This window comes from Didymella exigua (assembly GCF_010094145.1).
Source record: "Didymella exigua CBS 183.55 unplaced genomic scaffold M421scaffold_10, whole genome shotgun sequence".
Taxonomy (NCBI): domain Eukaryota; kingdom Fungi; phylum Ascomycota; class Dothideomycetes; order Pleosporales; family Didymellaceae; genus Didymella; species Didymella exigua.
This window is the reverse complement of record NW_022984784.1, coordinates 343,682-369,198: the sequence shown is the minus strand read 5'-3', so window position 1 is coordinate 369,198 and position 25,517 is coordinate 343,682. Positions and strand designations below refer to the sequence as shown.

At 54.4% G+C, this 25,517-nt stretch overlaps 10 protein-coding genes and 1 non-coding gene across 11 annotated transcripts; 8 read left to right on the top strand and 3 right to left on the bottom strand.

Annotated features, from left to right (window-relative positions):
• Positions 1-568: 568 nt before the first annotated feature.
• Positions 569-1,444, top strand: M421DRAFT_4105 (HCCA isomerase/glutathione S-transferase kappa; the record flags this gene model as incomplete). Its single annotated transcript, XM_033590383.1, has 4 exons — positions 569-643; positions 725-824; positions 908-1,279; positions 1,329-1,444. 4 exons carry the CDS (start codon positions 569-571, stop codon positions 1,442-1,444), a joined length of 663 nt encoding a protein of 220 aa, XP_033449900.1.
• A 3,851-nt stretch (positions 1,445-5,295) lies between these two features.
• M421DRAFT_125957 (uncharacterized protein) lies at positions 5,296-5,740 on the top strand. The gene has a single exon (XM_033587333.1). It carries the CDS (start codon positions 5,333-5,335, stop codon positions 5,609-5,611), a length of 279 nt encoding a protein of 92 aa, XP_033449899.1. The 5' UTR covers positions 5,296-5,332; the 3' UTR covers positions 5,612-5,740.
• Positions 5,741-6,646: 906 nt separating this feature from the next.
• On the top strand, positions 6,647-10,117 carry M421DRAFT_419434 (putative histidine kinase HHK17p). Its single transcript, XM_033592114.1, has 2 exons — positions 6,647-8,041; positions 8,094-10,117. The coding sequence occupies exons 1-2, from the start codon at positions 7,093-7,095 to the stop codon at positions 9,812-9,814; spliced, it is 2,670 nt and encodes an 889-aa protein (XP_033449898.1). The 5' UTR covers positions 6,647-7,092; the 3' UTR covers positions 9,815-10,117.
• Positions 10,118-10,283: 166 nt separating this feature from the next.
• On the top strand, positions 10,284-10,876 carry M421DRAFT_125946 (uncharacterized protein). The gene is made up of 2 exons (XM_033587332.1): positions 10,284-10,495; positions 10,579-10,876. Exons 1-2 carry the CDS (start codon positions 10,333-10,335, stop codon positions 10,686-10,688), a joined length of 273 nt encoding a protein of 90 aa, XP_033449897.1. The 5' UTR covers positions 10,284-10,332; the 3' UTR covers positions 10,689-10,876.
• M421DRAFT_419433 (calcium ATPase) lies at positions 10,449-14,462 on the top strand. The gene is made up of 4 exons (XM_033592113.1): positions 10,449-10,495; positions 10,579-11,030; positions 11,090-11,247; positions 11,300-14,462. The coding sequence occupies exons 2-4, from the start codon at positions 10,913-10,915 to the stop codon at positions 14,042-14,044; spliced, it is 3,021 nt and encodes a 1,006-aa protein (XP_033449896.1). The 5' UTR covers positions 10,449-10,495; positions 10,579-10,912; the 3' UTR covers positions 14,045-14,462.
• On the top strand, positions 14,191-15,067 carry M421DRAFT_125943 (uncharacterized protein). Its single transcript, XM_033587331.1, has one exon. It carries the CDS (start codon positions 14,336-14,338, stop codon positions 14,864-14,866), a length of 531 nt encoding a protein of 176 aa, XP_033449895.1. The 5' UTR covers positions 14,191-14,335; the 3' UTR covers positions 14,867-15,067.
• M421DRAFT_389360 (uncharacterized protein) lies at positions 15,068-16,016 on the bottom strand. Its single transcript, XM_033589965.1, has one exon. The coding sequence runs from the start codon at positions 15,998-16,000 to the stop codon at positions 15,302-15,304; it is 699 nt and encodes a 232-aa protein (XP_033449894.1). The 5' UTR covers positions 16,001-16,016; the 3' UTR covers positions 15,068-15,301.
• Positions 16,017-17,154: 1,138 nt separating this feature from the next.
• Positions 17,155-19,277, top strand: M421DRAFT_419432 (methionyl-tRNA synthetase). The gene is made up of 6 exons (XM_033592112.1): positions 17,155-17,480; positions 17,526-17,597; positions 17,651-17,737; positions 17,793-17,924; positions 17,974-18,825; positions 18,881-19,277. The coding sequence occupies exons 1-6, from the start codon at positions 17,178-17,180 to the stop codon at positions 19,187-19,189; spliced, it is 1,755 nt and encodes a 584-aa protein (XP_033449893.1). The 5' UTR covers positions 17,155-17,177; the 3' UTR covers positions 19,190-19,277.
• Positions 19,278-19,451: 174 nt separating this feature from the next.
• M421DRAFT_125836 (uncharacterized protein) lies at positions 19,452-22,687 on the top strand. Its single transcript, XM_033587330.1, has 6 exons — positions 19,452-19,602; positions 19,651-19,962; positions 20,022-20,213; positions 20,262-20,608; positions 20,655-21,664; positions 21,714-22,687. Exons 1-6 carry the CDS (start codon positions 19,486-19,488, stop codon positions 22,514-22,516), a joined length of 2,781 nt encoding a protein of 926 aa, XP_033449892.1. The 5' UTR covers positions 19,452-19,485; the 3' UTR covers positions 22,517-22,687.
• Positions 22,688-22,741: 54 nt separating this feature from the next.
• Positions 22,742-22,822, bottom strand: M421DRAFT_t51. The gene has a single exon. It is a non-coding gene; the product is annotated as a tRNA-Trp (tRNA).
• A 49-nt stretch (positions 22,823-22,871) lies between these two features.
• On the bottom strand, positions 22,872-25,505 carry M421DRAFT_419429 (C2 domain-containing protein). The gene is made up of 2 exons (XM_033592111.1): positions 24,992-25,505; positions 22,872-24,899 (listed from the first exon to the last, which is right to left on the bottom strand). The coding sequence occupies exons 1-2, from the start codon at positions 25,109-25,111 to the stop codon at positions 23,223-23,225; spliced, it is 1,797 nt and encodes a 598-aa protein (XP_033449891.1). The 5' UTR covers positions 25,112-25,505; the 3' UTR covers positions 22,872-23,222.
• Between the last annotated feature and the right edge of the window lie 12 nt (positions 25,506-25,517).

Genomic DNA, 25,517 nt, shown 5'->3' with positions numbered 1-25,517 from the left:
TGATGGCGGCTTTGGCCCGCCTCTGGCGTTGTTGAGCGCCACTGCACTGGCGCAGTGTTTGCAGGTCACTAGAGGCGCATTCGCATACTATCATGGCTATGCGTACAGGCTCTGGTATAGAGCAAGTCAGTACCACGTAATATCGCATCTTGATTTGAACAATGCAGACTCCTTATTGATGACCTATTGTTGAACCAGCACCATGCAGAAGATCAAACGAGATGATTCTGTCTACGAGTGATGTAGCGCCCACGATACAGGCACCTACAAGCACTTGCAACGAAGAAGCTTGCTTGCCGTCTCAGACATGGGCAAGACACAAAGAAAAAATCTAATTAGACATGAGATGGAAGCTGCCTGAAGCCAGCACCTGTGGTGGAAATGTGGCTTCTGTCGCGGAAACGGCGAGCACGCGATGGGCCGAGGCTGTCGGATGTGAGGTTATTGGCAGGCGACGATCCGTTAGTGCAACCTTCCGACCACCTCGTTGGAGTTCGAACGTCCATTTCGTCTCCAACCCTCTTGATAGATGTCAGTTGGTAGTTTACTGGATTTAGTAAGGGACAGGATGGCCCAATCAAAGATCACACTCTATGTCGACATTGTGTCCCCGTTCGCGTACATTGCTTTCTATGTCCTGAAGGTACGTTTGAGCAGACCCCTGCAACCAGTGCATATATGTAGATGCGTCATAGGAAGAGACCAGCGGCTGACGCATGTATAGAACTCCCCGGCATTCAAGCAGTGTGACATCAAGTATGTGCCCATTCTTCTCGGTGGCTTGATGAATACCTGCGGAAACACGCCTCCCATCGCTATCAAAAGTAGGTCATCCTGAGTTCAGTCAGCCATACACGCTTCCGAAATTTGTGTCAGCTCTGTCGTGAATGAACCTGATGCTTTGCAGATAAGGACAAATGGATCAACCTGGAGCGCATACGCTGGGCCAAGTATTTCAACATCCCCATCTCGAAAGGCTCACCTCCCGGCTTCCCCATCAACACTTTACCCATCCAACGCGCTCTGGCATCTCTGTCCATCTCGCACCCTCAATCGGTTGAGAGCGCCATCTCGCTCTTCTATGAGAACACATGGGTGCAGTGGAGCGAACCCCTCAAGCCAGAGAACTTGCAGGCCATCTTACGCACGGTCGTCGGAAGCGACGAGGAGGCGAATAAGATCATTGAGAAGACGAAGACGGACGAGGTGAAGAGAGTGCTGTCGCAGAATACCGAGAAGGCGTTCAAGGATGGCGCGTTTGGATTGCCGTACTTCGTTGGTACGTATTTCAGGACAGGTGCGAGACGCATTATACTGATGACCTGCAGCTACGAATTCGAAGGGCGAGACCGAAGGCTTTTGGGGTGTTGACCATATGGGGCAGCTCACTGACTTCCTTGGTCTTGAGAGGCCGAGTGGCAAAGGCTGGAAGGCACTGTTATAATGGAGAAGGAGCAATCATTGAATATGTGAAACAAGGAGGAATGATCAGGATAAGAGCTACACCGATTCAGGATATAGTAGAAGTAGTAAGTTTGGCATGCAAACCTCACAACCGGGGTGCAACCGTATCAATTACCATGCCGACATACTCCCATCCACTGGAATATTTGCTCCATTTATGTACGAGCTCTCGTCAGATGCTAGGAAAAGAGCGGTGGCAGTGACTTCCTCTTGTTGCCCAAACCGTACAAGCATGGTCTTGTTCAGCATCGTTTCCTTCCAGAAGGCGTCATGTGCGATCAAATCCTTCGTGCATCCCGTTTCGATAAACCCAGAGAAACCGCATTCGCTCGATTATTAGAACTGCGACCTTCAAGAGCCAGCTGACGGGCCATAGCCACAACTCCACCTCTTGCTGCTGAGCCCGCCACTGCAGCCAGTGCAACACTAGATATAGTGCCGCATATCGAACCGAATGATGCAGCTCCTGAATTCTTCAACGCAGGTCATGCCGCCCGCGTGAGGGACAGAACAAGATTTACCTCCTGGTCTTTCGTTCTGTGCCACTGATCGTTGGATGTTTCGTCCATCGAGCCGAAATACGCCATCGCAGCGTTGTTATAAAGAACACCGATCTGTCTGTGCTTTCCAATGGAAAAAGAAATCAACTTCTCGCAGTCTTCCTGCTGGGTAAGATCGCATGGTGCTGATGATTGCATGTCTCCCTCCTGTGTTGCGCACCGTGTCCTCTGTTGCAGCACTACCGATTGCGTTCAGGCCGCTGTCAATCACGTACACACCCACACGAGCGAAGAGCAGTGCAGCTGCTCTGCCCATTCCAATTCCAACTCCCGTTATGATGCAGACATTGCATAAGAGACGTTTAGCCATATCAGTAGACGTATGATATTTGGGGTGCATTCTATACCTCTTGTAAGCAAGCTTAATTCAAACTACAGTTCCTAGAATATGTATAGGGCCAAAGCACTTACAAACTTCGTCGCGCGTGAGTGGAGAAGATTCCACGCAGAAGGGGTTTGCTTTGGGCGAGTTAAAGACAACGGTGTCTAAGCCACGTATAATGCCGATTCTGCTGCCAGGTTGGTGTCGTCTGTATGAGATGACGGTGCAATTGAGGCTCAACAAGACCAGACGCGTGCCTTTCTCGACAGCAAAGGTCAACTGGACGATTTGTAATCGGCTGTCGAGGTAGTCCACCCTAACAATGTGTTGGCGTTGAGGATCACAAGAACATCCTTCAGGGCAGCAATTTGCATGCGATATCCAGCTTGAAGCTTGTAGGGTTCGCTTTGCGGTCTCTGAAGCTGGAACGCTTAAGCAGCTGATCCATCGAGTGTAAGTGTCGGTGTGACAGTTCCCATAGGCAATGCGTGTCCGTGTCCCGCACTGCGTCTATGGAGCACCGACACGCAGGCTCAAGGTGTCTGGGTACTCTGCTCGGGGATTGAGAGTACCGATATCGGTGGGCTGCACAAGAGGTAAATGAGCATAGAGAGCTTCTCTCGTTGATGGTTGAATACATGTTGGTATCAGATGTGTTTAGTTTCATTGCAAATCAAGATACCAAGAGTCTGAAAATGCACTGGTGCATCGCCACAGAACTGCAGGGTGTGTAAAGGTTGTAGAGGCTAGCAGGTTGCAATATACGATGCGTGTTTATAGCAAGAACCTACAAGATGTGTATGCATTGTCAGCTTTGGGTCAGTTACAAGGATGAACCAGCTGAACGATAGTCACCTTCACAGCCACAACATTGGTCTTGTGCGTCTATGGTTCCTATCTCAGCTGCCATACCGCGGGCCCTGTACAGGGTTCTTGGGGGTCTTGGTCCGAGTGGGGACACGAAGTACATTCTCGTAGCACAGCAGCGCCAGCAGCGTCCTGAAAGCCGAGCGATTGCTTCGTTTGAAGCAATCCACTGGTGATCTGCTGAGCACACAATGGCCACTATCGAAACAATGACGATAGCTTTGCTTCCTTGCCTTGAAGTCACGGATGTGACACTTGCCGTTGTTGTGGCATTGAGGCGCAGGTCTAGAACTCCTGCACCACGGAGCACGTGAACAGCGACCAAAAGCTTAATGCTAATGCTCAGGACGAGCTTAGACAGCTCCTTCAATACCGCGAATGTTGGTACCGGCCAGACAGATTTGCGCTATCGCGTCGAATGCTGTTGGCCTTGGTTGTGGAGCCTATCGTGGTCTTCTGTCGTTCTTCATAATTCCGAAATACGGGTCATGGCGGAAGTGTGCAGGGGTGCTATCAGTACGAAGGCACTGACGCAGATCAATGCACTTGTATAGAGCTATGTATAGCCTGAGGCATCGAGCAGGTGTGGCTGTGACGCAAGGCCTCTGAAGAGGCATACGTGGCGTTTGTCGTCAGGTCTGGATGTTGCAGCTGTCGTGCGTTCGTCAAGCGTGCGTCTTCTTGATGTTCATCAGAGAAGACGCCGATCATGAGAATAAAGCCTCCCTCCGCGCATCGTTGGCCATAGTTCCAGACTGATGAGATGTTCCCGCGGGAACAACGGCCCCTGACCCATGTATAGGCGTAGTGATGATGCTGTAATATCGTGGACCACTAGCCAGGCACGTCGTATGTAGACACCACGTCGCTCCAGAACGGCAGACGCGTTTGCGTAGAGCTAGACCAGCCCAGGCGCAGTCTACTGGTAGTAATAAACCATGGGTACTGTTATCGTGCACTGCCTATTTGGGTCGACAGGGAAGTTCCGGTGTTATCCCGTCAATCAAACGAAAGCCGTCGCGATTGTACGTTCGTCCGAGCGTGACTCTGTACGGGCGGTGTGTCCGTTCATCATCTTCGATTGTGGGGCCTAGACCTCTGTGTCGCTCGAATGAAGCTTGACGCTAGCTAATAGACAGTGTCTAGCGCAAGCCGCTGTACAAGACTGGCTTCTCTGTCCTTGTGAAGGTCACGTTTTATATAGGTGGGGTTCCAGACCGTTGCCAAGCGATCCGGGTTCAGGAGCGTACCGCAGCGGCTATATACTGTTCATGTCGTCATGTATCTTCAAGCCAGGCATGGGACTATCCGAGACGATGCAGTTGGTGTCCGCGACCGTCAACAGTCAGATGCAAGCTCGTCGATGCAACGTTTACGGAGGGATCCAACGCAGAGAATGCTTTCAATCTTGCAGAATGAGGCTGCCGACGAAGAGATGGACTGTCGCCTGACAGATCCAGCCCTGCCGGACCCATGAGAATGGCCCGAACGTCCGTCTTGCGCCGCGGAAGATTCGAGCAGGTCGACGAAACGCAACAAGCATGGGATTTCGAGCTGCTGCGGCATGCAGTCTCAAAAGAGGGCAGGGTGAGCCGACTAGGCACGTTGAGTCGTCAGCACGTTTCTGCCAGGAAGGGACCCTGCAGCCATCGTCCTTCATCGACTGCAGCCTGTACCAGGCTACCAGTAATTGATGTTTTCGGCGTTCGGATATTGAGAGCGTGCGAGGGTGGTCGGAACCGCAGCCCCCTCGGTCTAGATGTCTCAGACTCCATGCGTGCGTACATTGACTGCAAGATTTGGGATGACGCCAGTCTCGATACACAAAGGCGCTGTACGCTCAAAAGTTGCGTCGACGCGCTTCCGTAAAAAGATTATTAGCAAGAAGACAAGGGCGGGATGCTGGATTCGGGCAGAAGCCAGACGGCGCCTGATGTTTGGGTCGAGTGGGTATTTTTGAAGAATTGAGGAAGGCGCGTCACGGCCTAGTTTCGGGTACTAACAATCCCGTGCGCCGCTGCATGCCAAAGGCACCGGCTCCTGATGGCGTTCGATGCTCCGCGCAAGCCATTGTCAACTGCTGGTGTTGAAGGATAAAGCTGATGGGTGGAGGAAGGTGATGCGGGGCTCTGCGGTTGCTCCAGCGGCTACGAATCCTTCGACCACGAGTGGAAGTTGCGATCGACGCAATCGCTTCTCCAGACCTCAGCACGTTACATCACTTCCCTTCGCGGAAGGGGGCACAGGACGCACGTATCATGTGTTTCCTGATCGGTCTTTGAGGCTCGTAGGCAAGCCCGATACGCTTAGTTCGGGGATGCGTCCCAAGGATCGAGCACGGAGCGGCTCAGCATCAGGAGTCTTGCTCCAGGCATCAGGTGCTCGGACGCCCATGTAACGTTACGTCTTTATTCTATGCGAAGTATTGAGCCAGAATACAAAGTCATTGAGATTTCGTGTCAATGATTGGCCTTGGATGTCACGCTCATATGGAAAAAAACCATGCATGTGAGGACGGGCCTATATCCTGCGGCCTAGAACACCAGGCCCGCATATGACACACAGTAACCAAAATCTATCTGCTCGACCAGGGAAAGAAAGTTTGACGTGCTGTAGACACCTAGTGACCCACCGAGTTCCTACTTCGGCCTCATTTCACGTGTCTGTCAGGTTGCTTGCGGACCGAGTACTGAGGCCACGAACAGGTTTGCAGGTCCCGTAGATACTCTGCGTGTGGCGTGAAAGCCCGAGGCTCTCCACACAGCGTGCAACGCTTACTCTGCCATCGAGATGACGTGGGCCGGAGTGGGCGATAAATTGCTGCAGCCGAGTGCCTACGCGTGAGCGTGTTTGAGGTGCCTGGTACAGTACCATGGTAGTACTCACTGCGTGCTCAGTTCCGAGAGTTGGATCAGCAAGACAGGGCCCCTAGCGCTGCAAGGAGCAACTCTATTCACTCCACGATCTTGTAACCGGCGCCGAGCATCTCCACGATACATTGCGGTGAGGCAGACTGCACAATCAGGCAGTCGTCATTAGGTCTCAGCAGCGCCCCGTCTGCACGCGTAGGTCCACTGCTACCAGCGTTGTCAATGGTGGATGCGCACGCAAAACGCCCGTACAGGCACCAAGCATTCTAGACTGCAAAGCCTGGGCGGAGCCCCTGCCAGCTTGCCGAGCGCCCAAACAGCAAGCGTGCAGCCAGCGCTGCCAGGGTCTCGCGTCTTCAGCTGTTCGGCCGACGCGCGATTGCGGTGGTCGTGGTGGTGCAGCGCTGCTCGCAGCACACAGAGCGCTGCTCGTTATGCAGCAGCAACAGAGGCCCCGCGGGGGCTAGGGCGTGCTTAAAAGCATCTGGATGCAGCGGCCAGTCGGGCGCCAGATGCGTCTCTTTGTCTCCACCAAGAGGCATCTACCGGAGTGCAGGGAACGCAGAGGCCTCTGCACTGTGCAGCACGGGAAGCGTTCTAGATCGCCTTGGAGGCGCAACATGCGCCCAGCCCTCTTATGTGCGACTCTAGCAGTCCGTCTTCCAGTCCAACCATATCGCCGACACAGCCCTCCTCCCTCGCAATCTTCGATTCCTTCTGCACACAACCGCATTCCTCGCCAGTTCCAGCTGCCTTTGCACCTCACCTCCGTTTAGTCAGCGTATTCCGGATACGGCCTGTTCAATCTTTGTGACCAACTCCGTCAGCCAAGTCTCGGACTTTGCTCTTCACGCCGTCTGTACTGCCTTCCTACATTCAGCGTGGCCTGCAATCCTCCACCCCGGTGTGGGTACGTACACCCAACACCTGGACGACGCTTGATCACCACATCGGCCCATCTTCATCTGGAACCGTGCCCCACCTACTGTCCGAATGGAAAAGTAACAACATGGGAGAACTCTCAACAAGCCCTGTTCCACCTGATATAATGGAGCGCCGCTCCGTTGTCTTCTCGCAGCCCAGCCCAGGCATGGTCGTGCAAGAGGGCGAGAGTGGTTTCAAGGAAGAGCTCTCTCGACTATACGATCCAGCCGAGAGCAACGCCGCAGAACAGCTCGTCGATCTGAAGAACGCCCTAAGAATCGCCGATACTGACAGCTTCTGGTCCCTTCTCACCAAAGGTCTTGCACGCATTGCTGACGCCCAGTATGCTTTTGTCTCGAAGAGGATCTTGGTCGACGAAAAGAACGTTGCGGTGGAAATGCCACCCATTGGAGAACCTGGGTCATGTTTGATGGGCGAAGCCTTCTATATCAACGATGATAAAGGCAACGGTCCTAGTCACCTCCGCAACTTCAAGTACCATGCATACCAGTGTCCCTGCGCCTACATGAAGCACGATAAGATATTTGTCATACCGGAACGACTGAACGAATTCATTGTCAACAATCCGAACGATCTGATAATACCAGGGGAAGCGTACCTTGGAATTCCACTTTTTGCTGAAGGAAAATGCTTCGCTCACTTTGGAGTAATGTGGGGAAAAGAGGGGGCTGCTAGACGGACATTAAGTTGGGGTTTTCTCGAGACGCTATTCCACGCTTTGGAAGATATGATTCTTGAGCGCGTGCTCGAGGGGGACAACTTCGCCGAGTCTGCACACGTCGTACGGAAAGAACAGCCCAAAGTCGTTCCACACATGGCCATATCTGTTGCCCAGTCGTTCAAGCCCTACGCCAGAAGTCTATCGCACGAGCTGAGGACACCAATGCAAGGTGTTGTTGGTATGCTCGATGTCATGATGGCGAACGTCAAGGAAGCCTCCGAAACCATGGATATCGATGTACGAACCCGCAAGATGCTCGACACACTCAAGGAGAACATCGAGGCTGTGCAGGGTGCGTGAACACTATACTTACTCAACCGGAGCGAATACTGACCTCAGAACAGATAGCTCAAGACGTGCTGTCGAGGCCGCTGACAATGTAGTTTACGCATATGATATGAATATGGGTGTTCCTGAGGCGCCCGTCTCCCCACTGGATAAATCTCCTAATCAATGGAACACTTTCTGGCGGGAAGCTCGACCAGAGTTCGCTCGACCAGAATACTTCGGCGCAGCCAACGACATAAACCGACAGCAGCGAGGCGTGAAGAGACGGAGGGAAGATAATCAGTGGGAAGAGAATCAAACCCGCGTAGTCCGTCCGATCAGACGCCGAACCCGTGACACTTTTTCCGAAGAGCCACCTGTTCGGGGATCGATTTCTTGTCCGCCGCAGTCCAGCTTGAGACAGATTGCGAAGATGGAGAGGTGCCAGGGTCGCTGCAGTAGCTCAACAAGCTTCCCCAGGTTCGTCACTGGGCACCAGAAGACACCAAGTCTTCGTCACACCAATATCAGGGAGGTTCTGCACTACGTTATCACAGATGCGCTCAAGGTTGGTGGACGGCCGGACTCTGCGATCGCCGAGGCAACAGACAACGGCGAACGAATTGAGGTGCGAACAAGAAATTCCAACGGAGAAGCATCTACCAAATGGGTTGAATGGAGTGTGTCTCCAGACGTACCAGGTTCAATCCTTATCGATGAGAAGGACCTCGCCAAGGTTGTGTCTTGTGTGACACTGAACGCGATTAAGTTCACACAAAATGGTTCGATCACGCTAGAGGCGACACTCAGTGCAAAGGGGCGCTACGTTGTCATCAACGTCAAGGACACTGGATCTGGAATCCCGGCTGCTTTCCTGCCCAACCTTTTTAAGCCATTTTCTCGGGAAGACGATTCGACAACACGACAAAGTGAAGGCCTCGGTCTGGGTCTAATGGTTGCGAAGGGTCTCGCCAGGAAGCTTGGTGGTGATCTCTTTTGCCTGCGCTCGCACGTCTCCGGTTCCAAGAAGGGATCAGAGTTCGAATTGCGCGTACCAGTCACCGCAGGCGAGGTCTGCAGCCGTCCGTCATCACCATTCGGATCTCCTACTCCTTCCGTTCAAGCTCGCATGTCTGTCGATCCCGAAATCCCTCATGTTGATATTAACAGGGAGCCAATCACACCCCCACTTTCTTCAGGGCCATTCGTCGGCGAGCCATGTCAAACGCCCATCAATGACATGGACACACCGACCGTCGTCGTTCACACCGCACCATCGTCGAACGTTCTTGGCCTACTTTCCCCGCGCAGGACCTCGTCTCCCCTTCGCTATCCGTCGAAGGGGCTTGCCAAGAAGGCTCCTGTACCTAAGCTCGCCGAAGAGCTACCACTGAACATCCTTGCCGTCGACGATAACGCCATTAACAGGCGTGTGTTGCAGAACATGCTCAATAGACTGGGCTACCAGAACGTTGAAACAGCTTGCAACGGCATCGACGCCATCGAGGTCATGCACCGCAACTCATTTGCTCCTGCTTCCGAGGCAATTGACCTTGTCCTCATGGATCTCTGGATGCCACACCTGGATGGCTTCCAAGCAGCCACAAGCATCCTCCGCATGCCAGAATTGATCAACAACGGCCGCATGCCCACCATTCTGGCTGTGACCGCCGACGTCACAGACGCCGCGCTGGATAAAGCCGCCAGTAGCGGCATGAAGGGCTACGTGACCAAGCCCTTCGTGACCAGGGATCTCGTCAGGTTGATCCGGACGTACTGCGCGACGCGAGAGTCGTAAGGTCCCTGGCATATTCGCTTCAATCCAGACATAAATGTGTCTTGGTTTTATTCCACTTATATAATCTGCATTCGATGTACAGAGTTCGTAGGGTCGCGGACCCCGACTGAGGGACAGAAGTCCTATGGCTTATGGAATGGGTATGGGCGTGATTATCATGATAGCGTTTTGCAAGACCGGCGATTTTTTTTCCCGGCACGGTTTGATTCCCCTGGCCTAATGGCCTTGTCGCAGCGATGTGACGACTGTGCACTGCGAGGCAGTGCAGCGTATCTAGTAATGCAAACATTACATCATCACTCAGCGTCTGCGAATACCTTCGTCCATCCTAAACAGCATCCGAGAATGGAGTACACCCCTGCAAACACAAATATGAGGCTCTGCGAGAAATTATCTGCAGGGCGACGCAACACAGAGCCGCATAGCCGGTCCTGACGAGATCTTGCAGCCTTGAGGTGACGATGGCCAAGCGCTGGTCAATGTGGGGTTGAGGCGCATGCCGAATTCCGTTCGCAGCAATGTTTGGCCGGAGACATGCAGCTGCTTGCAGGCAACATTATTGCAAATGCAAAGACCCCAAAAGTTCTGAGCACCTCCAGAGCAAACAATCGCTAGGAGCAACACTCGGGCAAATCGCAGGTGCAGACCAGAAACGTGGACTCACTCCGCGGTGGCTGGTGAGTGAGTGGTGATCGGTAGGACTTCGCACGGACTGGCGCCGGTGTGGAGTGTGTGGCGCATCGATGAGCTAACTGAGAGGACAGATTTCTTGGGCAGCTTCAGATCTATTCTGCCGAGTTCCAGATTCGCTTTAAGCCGTCTGTGCCCCGAGGCTTACAAGATTCAAGAGCCTTCGTCCACGTCAGTCCTTTGAAACACCCCTCCGCAGCAATTGTTACTGCGCTCCGCGAGTACTGCGACAAGAGCGACGAGCCGAGTATCCCTGCGCATAAAATCAGTAGCAGAGTACCGCCGTTCTATCTTCGACGACGTCAAGCCCCACACACTCACTCCACGCCCACGCGTCGTGTACATTCTTTGATAGTTGGCGACGAAGCACGAGCACCTGCACTACAAAGAAATCGCTTCACATAGAGTATGGAGAACGCGTATACAAGAACGCCCACCGAGGCCCTCAAGCATTTCGAGGTCACAGAGGAGCAGGGTCTTTCAGACCAGCAGGTGAAGAGTCTGCGGGAAAAACACGGCAAGAACGGTAAGTTGGTGACACCCCCAGGGCTGGAGAGACGATGCAGCATACTGACAGTGGAACAGCGCTGCCCGAGGAGCCACCGACACCCATCTGGGAGCTGATCTTGGAACAGTTCAAAGACCAGCTGGTCATAATATTGCTCGGTTCCGCAGCAGTGTCCTTTGTCCTTGCACTCTTCGACAACGAGGAAGGCTGGACCGCCTTCGTAGACCCGGCAGTTGTGAGTCCTATCTGTTCCTACATTTGCAGCGTACGCTAATAACTCTCCACAGATTCTCACAATCCTCATCCTGAACTCGGTCGTCGGTGTATCACAGGAAACCAGCGCCGAGAAGGCCATTGCCGCACTCCAGGAATACTCAGCGAATGAAGCCAAGGTGGTCCGCAATGGGGCCATCAAGCGCGTCAAGGCCGACGATCTGGTACCTGGAGATGTTGTGTCTGTAGCAATCGGCGACAGAATTCCCGCAGACTGCAGGATTCTCTCCATCTCAAGTAACAGTTTCATGGTCGACCAGTCGATTCTGACGGGCGAGAGTGAGAGTGTGAACAAGGACATTCGAGTTGTCAAGGACGAGAACGCGGTCAAGCAGGATCAGGTCAACATGCTTTTCTCCGGAACAACCGTTGTCAACGGACACGCGAACGCAATCGTTGTTCTGACAGGCCCGAACACAGCCATCGGCGACATCCACGACAGCATTACATCTCAAATTTCCCAGCCAACTCCTCTTAAGGAGAAGCTCAACGACTTCGGTGACTCGCTCGCCAAGGTTATTACTGCTATCTGCATTCTCGTCTGGCTCATCAACATCCGCAACTTCAGCGATCCGTCTCACGGTGGATTCACCAAGGGTGCAATCTACTACCTCAAGATCGCGGTCTCGCTCGGCGTAGCTGCCATTCCTGAAGGTCTTGCTGTTGTGATCACGACCTGTCTGGCTCTGGGAACCCGGAAGATGGCCGCGAGAAACGCCGTCGTGCGCAGCCTCCCCTCTGTTGAGACCCTGGGAAGTTGCAGCGTCATTTGCTCCGACAAGACCGGTACCTTGACCACCAACCAGATGAGTGTCAATAAAGTTGTTTTCATCAACGAGGCCGGCAATGGTCTTGAAGAGTTCGACATTGAAGGAACCAGCTTCGCCCCTGAGGGTCAGGTCTCTTTCAACGGAAAGGTGATCGAGAACCTCGCTGCATCTTCCGCTACTGTTCGTCAGATCTGCGAGGTGTCAGCACTCTGCAACGATGCATCATTGGCCTACGACTCCAAGAACGGCACCTACGGCATTGTTGGTGAGCCCACCGAAGGAGCTCTCCGCGTTCTTGCTGAGAAGATTGGTACTCCTGACGCCCGTCTCAACTTGAGCAGGACCAGCATATCTCCTGAGGGCCGTCTTCACTTCTCCAGCAAATACTACGAACAGCAAGCCGCCCGTAAAGCCACATACGAGTTCTCCCGCGATCGCAAGAGTATGTCTGTCTTGGTCAACAACAGTCAAAGTGGCAGCCAAAGACTACTGGTCAAGGGCGCTCCTGAATCCATCCTCGCTCGTTGCACATCTGTTCTTGTTGGCAAGGACGGAAAGAAGGTGCGGCTGGACAACAAGCTCGGCAACTTGATCCAACAGGAGATTATTGACTACGGTAACCGTGGTCTACGTGTCATTGCCATTGCCGCCGTCGACGATGTTCCAAAGAGCCCTCTTCTTACCAATGCCAAGACCACCAAGGAGTACGCTCAGCTTGAGCAAAACATGACGCTTATCGGCCTTGTTGGCATGCTAGACCCCCCTCGTCCTGAGGTCCGCGGATCGATCCAGGACTGCCGCTCTGCTGGTATCCGCGTCATTGTCATCACCGGTGACAATCAGAACACCGCTGAGGCTATCTGCAGACAGATTGGTGTCTTTGGCCAGAATGAGGACCTCGCAGGCAAGAGCTTTACTGGTCGCCAATTCGATGACTTGAGCGAGGCCGAGCAGATGGAGGCCGCGAAGCACGCTTCTCTGTTCTCCCGCGTTGAGCCAGCTCACAAGTCCAAGCTTGTTGATCTCCTTCAGCAGGCTGGCGAGGTCGTCGCCATGACTGGTGACGGTGTCAACGATGCACCTGCGCTGAAGAAGGCCGACATTGGTGTCGCTATGGGCTCCGGTACCGATGTTGCCAAGCTCGCTGCCGATATGGTCCTCGTGGACGACAACTTCGCCACCATCGAGGGCGCCGTCGAGGAGGGCCGCTCCATCTACAACAACACCCAGCAGTTCATCCGCTACCTCATCTCCTCTAACATTGGAGAAGTTGTTTCCATCTTTCTTACTGCCGCGGCGGGTATGCCTGAGGCCCTCATCCCCGTTCAGCTCCTCTGGGTCAACCTTGTCACAGACGGCCTTCCCGCGACAGCGCTCTCTTTCAACCCTCCTGACCACGACATCATGAAGCGCCAGCCCCGCAAGCGTGACGAGCCTCTTATTGGCGGCTGGTTGTTCTTCCGCTACATGGTCATCGGCACGTATGTCGGCGCCGCAACCGTTGGTGGTTACGCATGGTGGTTCATGTTCAACTCCGAGGGCCCGCAGATCTCGTTCTACCAGCTCAGCCACTTCCACCGCTGCTCCGCCCAGTTTCCCGAGATCGGCTGTGACATGTTCGCCAACGCGTCAGCACAGGCTGCCTCTACTGTCTCGCTCTCCATTCTCGTCGTCATCGAGATGCTGAACGCTATGAATGCCCTCAGCTCTTCCGAGTCGTTGCTCACCCTGCCCCTGTGGAAGAACATGATGCTCGTCTACGCCATCTGCCTCTCCATGGCGCTGCACTTCGCTCTCCTCTACGTACCTTTCTTGCAGGGCCTGTTCAGCGTCGTGCCCCTTAACTGGAACGAGTGGAAGGCTGTGCTGTACATCAGTTTGCCCATTATCCCGCTTGATGAGGCGCTCAAGTTCCTCGAGCGCAAGTTCTTCGTTCAGACCTCGCACGTCGACGACGTCGTGCAGAACGGACGGCCGAAGAAGGAGTAAGAACGCAAAGGTGTACGAGTCCCGTCTGTGGAAGGAAGGGAGGCTTGTGTACCATATTGGGCGTGCATATAGAAGCAAGAGAAGGTCAAAAGAGTGGCTATTTGTCTAGAACGATGATCTCCGTCCTGGCATCGGAGGAGACAAAGGCTTGTGTATATTTTGCATGTTGAGAATAGATTCGTACTACGCTCCACCCGTCTTGCCGTCACCATTGCCACTACTTTGCGGGTACGGCACGTCTGTGTCGCTGCTCAGATCATCTGTCGTCGATAAGTCTGTACATACTCTTCGATGCTCCTCGTTTTTGCTCTATTCCATTCTATCCCAGTGTCAACAACGGAACCCGACACCGCTACGATGTATCTCGCTATCACAATCCTCTCTATCACAAGCGCACTTGCTCTACCAAATACGCCGTGCTACACATCCCACTCCATCGCCACAATATCCATCCCGCTTATCACCCTGCACGAAACAGCCTTCCACCCAGCGAGCTCCTCGATCGCTATCCCCGCTACGACCGCATCTCTTCCCCCTTCCACTTCCACGATAGACGGACACCCAATCTTCAACGCAACGGCCTGCACCCCCGGCACGGCGGAGTGCCACTTCATGCTCGACAAGTTTCGGTGGTGCAACAAGCAGGGTTTCTGGGTGGGGAACTACTGTGGCGATGAGCAGGTTTGCTGCGATAAGGGCGTTTGGGGACCCGAGTGTGCGAGGAGAGAGGCGTGTGGGGTGCCGAGTGATGGGAGATCGAAGAGCAGGGATGTGGGAGATGGTGCGGAGGGGACGCTGGGGGAGGGAGACGCTTGGTGGTGAGATGTAATGTGACGGATTCCAAGTAGAATGATCTAATATGGACATTTGAGAGTGGCGGCTTCGAGCTGGCCAACGTTACGGCTCATGGAATGGCTGCACAGTGATCATTCGTCACAGGCATCACACGGCAGAACATGAAAAGGGTTGGTGCATGGCAATACGTTATTCCTATCGAGAAAAAGGCCGGTTTCCCATCGTCACAACATCATTCGTACAGATCCCGTCCGATGCGAGAACCGACCTGCCCTGCAAAGGCACCAGAGGAAATATGCCCGCCGCGTGCTGGTCTTGGTATGTTCTTTAAGGGCTGATATGTACAAAATGCAATATCCAGTCGTATTTTTGCCGAGTCCGTCGAGTGTCGCAAAGTGAAGAGTTGTGATGCGTTCGATGCGTCCGTGTCAAAGCTCGTGATGGTCGATTTCGGTGATACGTTTACTGCTCAGCGTCACGCTTGCCGATGGGAAGGCCCACGGGGCGGTATTTCGGGCTGAGTACCCAGTTGCCAGCATCGGCCTCAGCTTCAGCGTCACGCTTGCCAATGGGAAGGCCCACGGGGCGGTATTTTGGGCTGATCACCCAGTTGCCGGCATCAGCCTCAGCCTCAGCCTCAGCCTCAGCTTCAGCATCACGCTTACCGATAGGAAGACCGACAGGGCGGTATTTCGGGCTGATTACCCAGTTGCCAGCATCAGCCTCAGCCTCAGCTTTAGCATCACGCTTACCGATAGGAAGACCGACAGGGCGGTAATTCGAGCTGATTACCCAGTTGCCAGCATCGGCCTCAGCATCGCGCTTTCCTACAGGAAGACCGACAGGGCGCCACGTAGGAGATACGACCCATTGAGCCTCAGCGTCACGCTTACCGATAGGAAGACCGACAGGGCGGTATTTTGGGCTGATTACCCAGTTGCCAGCATTGGCCTCAGCATCGCGCTTTTCCACGGTGTCATCCTCCTCCTCACCCTCCCCGGCATAGTAGACATCCTTGAGGAGGTTGGCAATGTCCTCAGTGGAAGGACCGTCGGAAGTGGCCTCAGCGACTGCGGTTGCCTGGGGGGCAGGTTTGGCGATGGCAGCACCGGAGACGATGGCAGTCAGGATGGTGGCGGCGATGACAGCGTTGAACCTCATTATGAACGTTCAGAAGAGTATCGTGGAGTAAATAAATAAGTTGGTAATTGATTGACTGTGACCAAATGATTGACTGATATGTTGTCGATGAGTCAATGGCGAGTATGTTAGGGTCGGTGATTGAGAGTTATATACTCGAGGGTCGTTTGTGTACGAAAAAAGAGTCGAAGCCATGTTTTTGCTGTATTGTGTCAATAACGTTGATAGGGTGCACTGAGTGTCAATAGAGACGAGTATAGAAAGTCAATGGCGTCCAATAGAGAAACGGCCGTGAAGGTGAAGGACAGTGATTCCAAGGGTTCCCTCTGTATGAAAGCTCGACATGCCCAATCATGAAGCTCTGTATACCTGGATGAAGCTTTCTAGAACAGCGAAGAGCACACTCAGTAGCGAGCATTGATGCTCCGGCATACTCGGTACCATCACACTGGATAGTCTGACCGTAAGTACACGAAGAAACATGCAGTATTCTAGCATTTTTCGAGAAGGGATTGCTTTTCTCCTTAGATGGCGACTGTGGTGAAGGCGAGGGTTTAGTGTCGTCGTTTCTGGGTCCGAATAGAATCTGAATAGCGAGCTGACCCTTGACACCACGATACGTTCGCCTGCGCCCTTCGCCGAGAACGCCTCTGAAGCGGTCAGTTCGTGAAACACAAGTACCTGCAATGGCTTGCGGGGTTACAGAGCCCGAAAGTGTTGTGTAGATTTGGGGCATTCGCACGTTGTGAGTGTTGTGGTGGACATGCATGGGCGAACGTCGGACTGCCAATGGCGACAACAAATTCGACCAACAATTTGTCCAGAAATTACTCGATCAGTACCATGGACCTTTGCTCTTTCTCTGTTGTTCGACATGTATTAAGCCCTGTCTAATTACGACCGCGCGCAGGTCGATCGACGTGCCGTTCTTGACCCGCCTGGCATCAGACCGCAACGCACACAGTACCTCCAACGTCTGTGCAAAGCGTCCGCCTCTCGCAAGCCTCCGCCTCTCGCAAGCGCGTGATGTGTTGATCGTAGTACGATGCGATTCGTGAAGACATAGGGTGCGGCAGCTGCAGGCGTGAAGTTCGAGGCTTAGTCATTTGCTCTAAACCAAATATGGCCAAGGTGCCTCGGAACCCTTTTTGGAGCTGGAAAGATGCGGGTGAGCGCGTTGCGCCGCCATTGAGACAGGATGCGAACGAGATTAGCCAATACGACGGTTCAGGCATTGCGCAGTGTACATTCGAGCTTCTCTCGAAGTTCGCCTCGGATCTGCCGATCATGCTCGGTCTACAGTAGTCTCAGACGATTCAATTCGACCAAATCCGCACCTGAGAAGCCGTACTACATCACCACGCCCATCTTCTACGTGAACGCTGCCCCTCATGTCGGTCACTTGTATACCATGGTCCTTACGGACATCATCAAAAGGTGGAGCGTGCTCAGAGGAAAGAAGGCGATCATGTGCACAGGAACAGACGAGCATGGGCTGAAGGTAGTTACTTCCTGGGACGAGGCGAGACATGCTGACTGTGAGAAGGTTCAAAAAGCAGCTGCCAAAGCCGGCGCCGACCCCAGGGCGTTCTGTGACAAGGGCGCAGATATCTTCCGAGTACGCAATGTGACCCCAAGCCCATGACACCGCTCGAGGCTCACACCACCTAGGATCTTGCGCAAAAGGCCGAGATCTCGAATGACCATTTCGTACGGACAACGGATGAGGACCACAAAGATGTTGTGCAATATGCTTGGGTATGGATATACGGACACAGACTGGTTGCATACCTGGATGGCTGATACTGGACAGTTCTTGCTTCAAGAGAAGGGCCTCATCTACGAGCAGAAACATGAAGGCTGGTACTCAGTCACCGACGAGTGCTTCTACCCACAGTCACAAGTCAAGCCCTGGATTGAACCGTCGACTGGGAGAAAGATCATGGTATGGCTTGAATGAGTGCCAGCTCAAATGACAGGCTAACATATCGCAGACATCCATCGAGACGGGGAGTGAAGTCGAATGGTCTTCAGAGGAAAACTACCATTTCCGCCTGTCTGCGTTCCGCGAACCGCTTCTTGAGTTCTACAAGGCCAACCCGAACTGGATAGTTCCAGAGCACCGCTACAAGGAGGTCATCCAGTCTGTGGAGTCTGGTCTCGAAGACCTGTCCATCTCTCGCCCCTACGACAGACTGCAGTGGGGAATCCGCGTGCCAGGCGACGAGTCACAAACGATATATGTGTGGCTCGATGCTCTCATGAACTACGCCACAAAGGCGGGATATCCATTTGTACCGGGCAAAGAACACGAAGGCGGCTGGCCGGCTGACTGCCATGTCATCGGCAAAGATATCGTTCGCTTCCACTGCATATATTGGCCGGCATTTCTGATGGCACTTCGTCTTCCACTTCCAAAGAAGATCCTGACCCACGCCCATTGGACTTTGGGAGGTGCAAAGATGTCAAAGTCGACTGGCAGGGTGGTCGACCCTTTCCACGCCATAGATCGATATGGACCGGATGTGATGCGTTTCTACATGGCTCATGACGGCGGTATCCAGGATGATTCAAGCTACGATAACGCCCACATCATCAAGCTGTACAACAAGTTTCTGAACCAGCAGCTTGGAAACCTTGCATCTCGCGTGACCAGAGGCAAGAAGTGGAGTGTTCGTGGCGCAGTAGAGCGCATGGGAAGCTCGCCGCCAGAGTACTGGAGCGATGGCCCTGGTTCACGGTTCTGGACCAATTCACTGAGCACCGTCGCCACCAAGGTTGATGGTCTCTTCGATATCTATGATCCTCGAAAAGCACTGCACCACCTTGCTGAGTTTGTACGAGGTGTAAGCGAATTCCTGTCTCGTACGGAACAAAGCATGACTAACATCGATTGCACAGGCAAACGCGTTCTTCCAGATGTCCAAGCCATGGGACAACATACTCGACTTTGCCTCAGGTGAGCCCGGCGATGATGTTGATCGGACGATCTACCTTGCCGCTGAGGCTTTGCGCGTGACTGGCATTCTGCTCCAGCCTTACATGCCAAACAAGGCGGAGATGCTGCTCAACCAACTCGGTGTAAAGGCAGACAGAAGAACTCTAGCATACTGCCAACCTGGTGCTGATCTTGATTATGGTACACCAATGGTGACCCTGGGTTCCAAGCATGAGGGTGTACTCTTCCCGCCCTTATCGAGCGAAGAGTAGCAAGCCTGTTTTGTCCCGATACACTGTAGTTTATGTACTTCTAGTAACTATGAAATAAGAGACTCGTACGTGGGTAGAGTTGAATCGATATTTTCTACTATTTGTTCCATTTGTAGACTGTCTGGCACGACTTTCGCCATGCGTCCATTGCAAGATGCGACTGAGAGGTGAGTGCATGACTGTGTAGGCACGGACCATCGTAGCCGAGGTCGCTAAAGTGGGCTATCTAGCCTTTTCTCGCGCTTACACTTTATTCCAGCATCGCCTCGCAACACACTCATTTAGAAGCGGCCGGCATGGCTTTCACTTGGGACAAGCTCTCGAAAGCTCGGCGAGAGTACCCAAAGCCCAAGTTCGCGCTGTCTTACGTCGACAAATTGCTGAAGAAGAGCCCTGGCAACCCGTACTTGATCGTAAGTCATTTCCGAGATCATGTGACCATTTGGCTGATTGTCCAATAGACATGGAGGGCCGACGTCTCTTTGCAGTTACAGTCTCCGCCTGAGATAATTGCCAAATCCTTGGTTGAAGTCTGCCAGAACAAAGCAACACAACAAGACGAACTATTGCTTGAGTATGCATACAGGCTCATCGTAGAGGCGACAATTAGATCAAATCCCAAGCTTGACGGCATTAGTACCGTAGGCAATGAAGGTGTCAAAGCATGGCAAAATGCTGCAGCGCTCAAAGTCACCAAGAAGGACCGCAAGAACCTTTGGGACGATTTCTTCACTGCGGCCATGCGACACGGATGCTGGGATGACGCTCGCACGGTACGTCGAAATCTCCCATACGTATTACTTACTCCGGACGATGGTACTCATAAATTCAGGCGATCGTGAAGTACAGAGCGGAAGCATCATCCACCGACAAGATCAGCTACTACACCCAAATATTTGCACAGCAAATGTCTGCAGAGCAAAAGATCCAGGCAGGTAAGGCAGCAGGCGTTGCCGATAGAATGGCCGAGATACAGCTAGCCGTGGCTCTGAAGCAGATGAAGGACGCCTACGAAAGACCGGAGGTAATATTCTCCTCTCCCTGCATCGACAGGCTCGTTTAACGGCATCAGAGCGACCCCATCAGTGTCAAGGATATCCGGGATCTTCGATTCATGGCTAAGATCTATGCGCGACAAGGAAAATGTGCGCAACTCCTCGAACTCTGGAACGCGCCACCTGCTCATCTGCAACCCATCATGGAGAAGCATGCTCTGGACATCTCGCTGCTCACAGTTGACATCCTTTCGAGCGCGCAACAGTACGAACTACTGGAGAAGCACATTCTAGATCTTGTTGAAGATGCAACAACAGCGCTGAGCGAGGATGACCCCAAACCCCTACAACAGCTATGTTCGGCAAGAGTGAATATCTGGTCCTACCTGATCGATGCTTCTACACATCTATATTCACCCCAAATGTACATTTCACGCCAACGATTTTCGGACTTCTACTGACCGAGCTAGATCGAAAGAGAAAATATTATCCACCAAGGACCGTGTTTTTGGTTCAGACACATTAAAATTGGATCGACCCCTACGCCTCGTGCGCCTGATCTTCCGCACTTACCTCGGTGAAAGCCTGCTGCAAGACTGCAAAGACTACTTCAAGCAGTTCTCACGGATACCCAGCTGCTTTGTAGATCTTCGTCGTTCTGTCGAGAAGATGAGCAACGACGAGAGGACCGACTTCCTCGCACATATCGAAGAGGACATGAAGTCCACTAAGCCGGGTGCCAAGGATGCTGAGTCTAAGCTTGAAGATTGGGCGCGTGCAGAGATCTGTGTTCTGAAGTTCATCTACCTGATAGCTGTCTCTCTGCCAACATCATCACCCTCTACAGAAACCTTGGAGTCATTGGTTGCAAGGGCGTCGAAGATCAGTCAGATGTTGCCAAAAGACCCCGACCCAGCTATGCTGATCGCCTACTGTCTAACAAATCTGCATCACCATACCGCAGAGTCAGGCGCTGCCTCCGATCAGAGTTCTCGGATCTTATTGCAGGCTGCGATGCTAACACGCACCGCTGTAGAACGAGATACGGAGAAGCACAACCGTCAACTAGCATTACTAGCCACTCGTCTGCACCTCAACCTTGGCCTTGGGACGGTCGCATTCCAGGTGTGGAAGCATGTGAAGCCTTCAATGAAGGAGATGCTCGTGGACACGCTGTCTCCATACCTCTTGTCACGAATCGCCATTACACAGCCCTTCGATGTCAAGCACCACCAAGGGTTCTCTGTAGACAAGGAGCTAAAACATGTCGTCGACACCGTTGACCGGATGAGCAAGGTCCAAGAAGGACTGATCTTCAGAGACATTAAGCGCTTCCACTGGGACTCTGCAATGGATCTGATATCTATGAACGAGAAACTGACTACTTCTCTGACGAGACATACTTCGATCCTCGAACGTCGCCGCATCGCTCGTCTCAAGGGAGAGCCCGCGGGTGATCTACCAGACGTCAACTACAGAAGCAAGACGCCTACTTATCGCCTTCGAGCACTTGAGCTGACTCGTCATAGGTACCCAAACCATCTCGGACAATATCGACCGCTCCGTCTTCCCAGCATACGAACACTCGAGCGTCCACCGACCGTACTCATTCCTCATGCCCGCAGACATCCCCACTGCGGACGATATGCTCGCACAATACCACAACCGCGAGTCCGTCAGCAAGATCCTCTACCGCGATGGCATACCCGTGAACTGGACACCGCCCACCAGTCCACCCGCCCCCGCATACAACTCCCCCGAGCATCTCATCGCCTCCCACTTCTGGTACCCAATCTCCTCGCTCCTCTACGCAGCCGTGCACTGCACCAAAGCCGACACGACGCACTTCAGCGCTCTACTCGCGCACCTCAAGACGCTGCGCCAGGACCAAGAGAAGCTCGTCAGCAGCGCCGCAACCAGCGTCGACCCCGCAGACGAACCAACCGTGATCAGCGAAAACATGCTCATGGCCTCCTACTCGGCGCTCGAGATCCTACGCCTGCTACCGCGCCTGGCGACCGAGATAAACACCCTCGTCCTTCAGCCCAAAACACCGCATCCAATGAAGACCGCGGTGCCGAAGGACTGGGCGAAGCAGATCGACGCCGCAGTAAAGGGTGCGTACGAGGCGATCGGCAAGGTGGCGAATAGCCGCATCAATCTGCTGCAGAAGAGGGGTGTTGCGGCGGTCAAGGCGCAGGTTCGATGGGGCAGGACCGGGGCCGCGATTGGGGACTCGCTGAGTGAGGGGGATGTGGAGCACTATGCGCGGGAGTATGTGGATGCAGCGGTGGAGGCGTGGAGGGGTGTGTTGAGCGTGAAGCTGAAGTAGGGAGGAGGATAGTGCGGCATGGGCGAGGCAAATGGCAGGTTAACAGCGTGATGGTCGTTACTACAGGAAAACGCAGCCAAAAAATCTCTCGCCATGATCGCATGAACATTACCTCTCTCAAGCGTCGTACCGCATTCATGCAAGAAAAAAACTGCCATTTAGGTTGATTTCATTTCGTCTTATCCCAAGCCATATCGCGTTATTGCCCGCAACAAAAAAGAGAACTGACCCGAAGGCGATTTGAACGCCTAACCTTCAGGAGACACCAAACTGGAATCTGACGCGCTACCGTTGCGCCATCGGGCCGGGAAAACCGTGTCAGCTCGAGAGATCACGTGAACATGGCTCATAGAATAGAATATATACTAATTAACATACTTTGTCAGCGTCGCAGTATTAAGTGCGGAGTGATGCAGCGCGACGATTCGGCCGACAACCAGCCGAACGGTATTGGTCTTGGTCTTGGTCTTGGCCTTGGTCGTACGTGGGTGTCGACAATACTGAATACTTGCTTGCGCCATTTAATAACAACACGACACTGCGACTAAGTACGACTCTCCGGCTCGATGCCGAATAAGGAAACCAGTAGATGGCGGGTATCTCGATGAGCGAGCGTGCGTATGATGCCTCGCTCTGCAGTACACACTTACAAACCCAAGAACCTAAGAAGTATCGAAAAAACACAGGTTCAACGCTCCCCACGGTACTACGGTGGTGACGCACTGCCCGCCTGCACTTGTGCGCCATCATGCGCGTCGTTTTCGCCGTGCTGCTGCGGCGGTTTCGACTGCGCGCTTTGCTGTCTCTGCCGCTCGACGTCGGCGGTATCCTGGTTGACGTCGTGGTGTTTCCCCCTCCAGCCCTCGTGATTGTGACTCGGCGTAAAGTCGCCCATGCGGTGCTTGAGCGCGCCCGCCTTGGCGCCCGCTACGCCTTGCACCTGGTGTCTGAGGTGGCTCTCCTCGTGCGCGCCGTCGCCTTCGAGGCGGTCCAGCTCGGAGATGTCGCTCGACGAGACGGACGAGGAGCGCGAGGCCTGCGTGTACACGACGTGATCGCCTTCTGTCTTCTTCTTCTCGCGCTGCTCGTCCTTCATGTGCGCCATCTTCTCGGCGTCGCCCTGGCAGTCCAGGGTCCGGACGTGCAGACCGGGGAAGTTTGCCTCGAAGAAGGCTTTCAGCTGTGGGAGCAGTGTGGCGTTTGGGCGGTACGTGCCGCTGTCGTTGTCAATAATCAGCTCGTAGTAGGAGGGGTCCGTCTTGGGCTCGTCTTTGGGCGGGCCGCCGTCCATGTCCTGCGGGGGGTGGGATGATTGCGACGGGTCCTCAGGCGACTTGTTGGGGTGCTTGAGGCGGCGGACGAAGAACTCGCCGCTGAAGGCGATGTAGGCGGCGACGTCGCTGTGCATGGTGTGCTTGGACAGCATGTCGATACCAAACTCCTTGCCCGTCTCGGTGAAGCGGAAGAGGGCATCCAGGGTCAGGACATAGGTGAAGATGCGGCCGCCCTGGTCGTAGTGGACCAGCTCGAGGAATTTCTGGGTGAAGGCCCTGCACGGCTCAGGGAAGTCCCTATACTCGGTGGCGTGGTCGAAGTTGTAGACGCGGGCGTGCTGGTGGTGCAGGGCCTTGGAGAGGATGAAGCCGCGCACGCCCTTTGCGGTGAACATGCTCTTGACGAAGGGCTTGAAGACGACGTAGCGGTGGTACATGTGCTCGGGGACGGGCCCGCGCAGCTGCAGCTGATTTGACTGGAAGTTGTAGCGCTCGGCCTTGGTCTTACCGGTGCGGCGCGAGATGTTGCCCGAGTCGTCGGGCTCCTTCTGGCCCAGCAGACGGCCCAGCAGCGGCGAGTAGTGGCGAATCCAGAACTGCGGGCCGACGGTGTAGCAGCGGCCGCCGAGCTCGTCCTGGGTGCGGCCCAGCACCTCGGCGCTGACGGTGAGGGTGCCGTTCATGTGCTCGGCCTTGCGGATGCACACGGCGACGGCGCGCAGCACGAAGGCGCGCTTGCTGATCATGCGCTTGCGCAGCGCGTACGACTGCTCGTGGATACCGGCCCAGCTCTCGTCCACGGCGGCGACGTCGACGTGGACGTTGCCGAGGCGGTCGTCGTGGTCGGCCGGGTCCTCGTCGTAGATGCGGCACTTGAGGCGGAAGCCGCTCGCGGGCACGTTGGCCACGATCCATTCCTGCTCCCACACGGGGTCCGTGTTCTGGCGCACCGTCCGCGTGCGCAGCGTCAGCGGCGGGTCTTCCTTGTGGCGCGCGGGCAGCGCCGTCGTGAGCTCGGCGAGGATGAAGGGGTCGGCGGACAGCGTGTTAATGTCGGCGAGCGGCAGACTGTTCGCGCGGTGGAAGGTGAACTTGACCGTATACCCGGGCTGCTTCTGTTCAGCGACGCGTTGCGCATAGTGCCCGCCAGCATGGCCAGCATGGCCGGCATGCAGCATGTGGGAGGGGGGGCAGTGTCTACCTCTCTGCGCGCAATCGGCGTGTCGTCGTAGCCGCCCTCGGGGCCCTTGCTGCTCTCGCTGGTCGTCGTCCTCTGCGGCTTGGCCGGCTGCGCCATGCTGCTGCCCGCCTGCGCTGCCATGGTCTGCTTCTTGTGTGTCGTGCGTCTGCGCGGCTCCAACGGCCAGGAGTCTGTCTTTGCGCCCAGCTCGCACGGAATCTGTCTCTACGCCCAGCTCGTAATCGGCCCTTGTGTCCTCTGTGTTCTGTGACGGCGACCGCGGGCGCCCAACGAGGTGCTGTGCTTATATGGGCAGAGGAAGGTAACAGACCCAGGGTCAACATGGACAGGAATGGGCGCAGCAGTCTTGGGAGCGTGCCGCTGGAGGCTACCGAGCTGGGCCCCGCGCGGCGCATGCGGCCGAGGGACGAGTGGGCATAGCCCTAGCCGTTAAGCCTTGTGGTGCGCCTGGGCGAAGCTTGATTTCTGCCAGTCGTGGCTGTGTCATGCCTGCATCTTGTGCCGCGCTGTCACATCAGAGCCTGAG

Excerpts from the sequence above, each read along its gene's own strand:
- M421DRAFT_419434 (XM_033592114.1), top strand. The coding sequence starts at position 7,093 with ATGGGAGAACTCTCAACAAGCCCTGTTCCACCTGATATAATGGAGCGC. Across the intron at positions 8,042-8,093 it reads GAACATCGAGGCTGTGCAGG|ATAGCTCAAGACGTGCTGTC; the intron begins GTGCGTGAACAC and ends ACCTCAGAACAG.
- M421DRAFT_389360 (XM_033589965.1), bottom strand. The coding sequence starts at position 16,000 with ATGAGGTTCAACGCTGTCATCGCCGCCACCATCCTGACTGCCATCGTC.
- M421DRAFT_419429 (XM_033592111.1), bottom strand. The coding sequence starts at position 25,111 with ATGGCAGCGCAGGCGGGCAGCAGCATGGCGCAGCCGGCCAAGCCGCAG. Across the intron at positions 24,900-24,991 it reads CGCCGATTGCGCGCAGAGAG|CCCGGGTATACGGTCAAGTT; the intron begins GTAGACACTGCC and ends GAACAGAAGCAG.
- M421DRAFT_419432 (XM_033592112.1), top strand. The coding sequence starts at position 17,178 with ATGCGAACGAGATTAGCCAATACGACGGTTCAGGCATTGCGCAGTGTA. Across the intron at positions 17,598-17,650 it reads AGGGCGCAGATATCTTCCGA|GATCTTGCGCAAAAGGCCGA; the intron begins GTACGCAATGTG and ends CACACCACCTAG. Across the intron at positions 17,738-17,792 it reads ATGTTGTGCAATATGCTTGG|TTCTTGCTTCAAGAGAAGGG; the intron begins GTATGGATATAC and ends GATACTGGACAG.
- M421DRAFT_125957 (XM_033587333.1), top strand. The coding sequence starts at position 5,333 with ATGCGGGGCTCTGCGGTTGCTCCAGCGGCTACGAATCCTTCGACCACG.
- M421DRAFT_125943 (XM_033587331.1), top strand. The coding sequence starts at position 14,336 with ATGCTCCTCGTTTTTGCTCTATTCCATTCTATCCCAGTGTCAACAACG.
- M421DRAFT_125836 (XM_033587330.1), top strand. The coding sequence starts at position 19,486 with ATGGCTTTCACTTGGGACAAGCTCTCGAAAGCTCGGCGAGAGTACCCA. Across the intron at positions 19,603-19,650 it reads CTGGCAACCCGTACTTGATC|ACATGGAGGGCCGACGTCTC; the intron begins GTAAGTCATTTC and ends ATTGTCCAATAG. Across the intron at positions 20,609-20,654 it reads CATCTATATTCACCCCAAAT|ATCGAAAGAGAAAATATTAT; the intron begins GTACATTTCACG and ends TGACCGAGCTAG.
- M421DRAFT_125946 (XM_033587332.1), top strand. The coding sequence starts at position 10,333 with ATGTTTGGCCGGAGACATGCAGCTGCTTGCAGGCAACATTATTGCAAA. Across the intron at positions 10,496-10,578 it reads CACTCCGCGGTGGCTGGTGA|ATTTCTTGGGCAGCTTCAGA; the intron begins GTGAGTGGTGAT and ends CTGAGAGGACAG.
- M421DRAFT_419433 (XM_033592113.1), top strand. The coding sequence starts at position 10,913 with ATGGAGAACGCGTATACAAGAACGCCCACCGAGGCCCTCAAGCATTTC. Across the intron at positions 11,031-11,089 it reads GGAAAAACACGGCAAGAACG|CGCTGCCCGAGGAGCCACCG; the intron begins GTAAGTTGGTGA and ends ACAGTGGAACAG. Across the intron at positions 11,248-11,299 it reads CCTTCGTAGACCCGGCAGTT|ATTCTCACAATCCTCATCCT; the intron begins GTGAGTCCTATC and ends AACTCTCCACAG.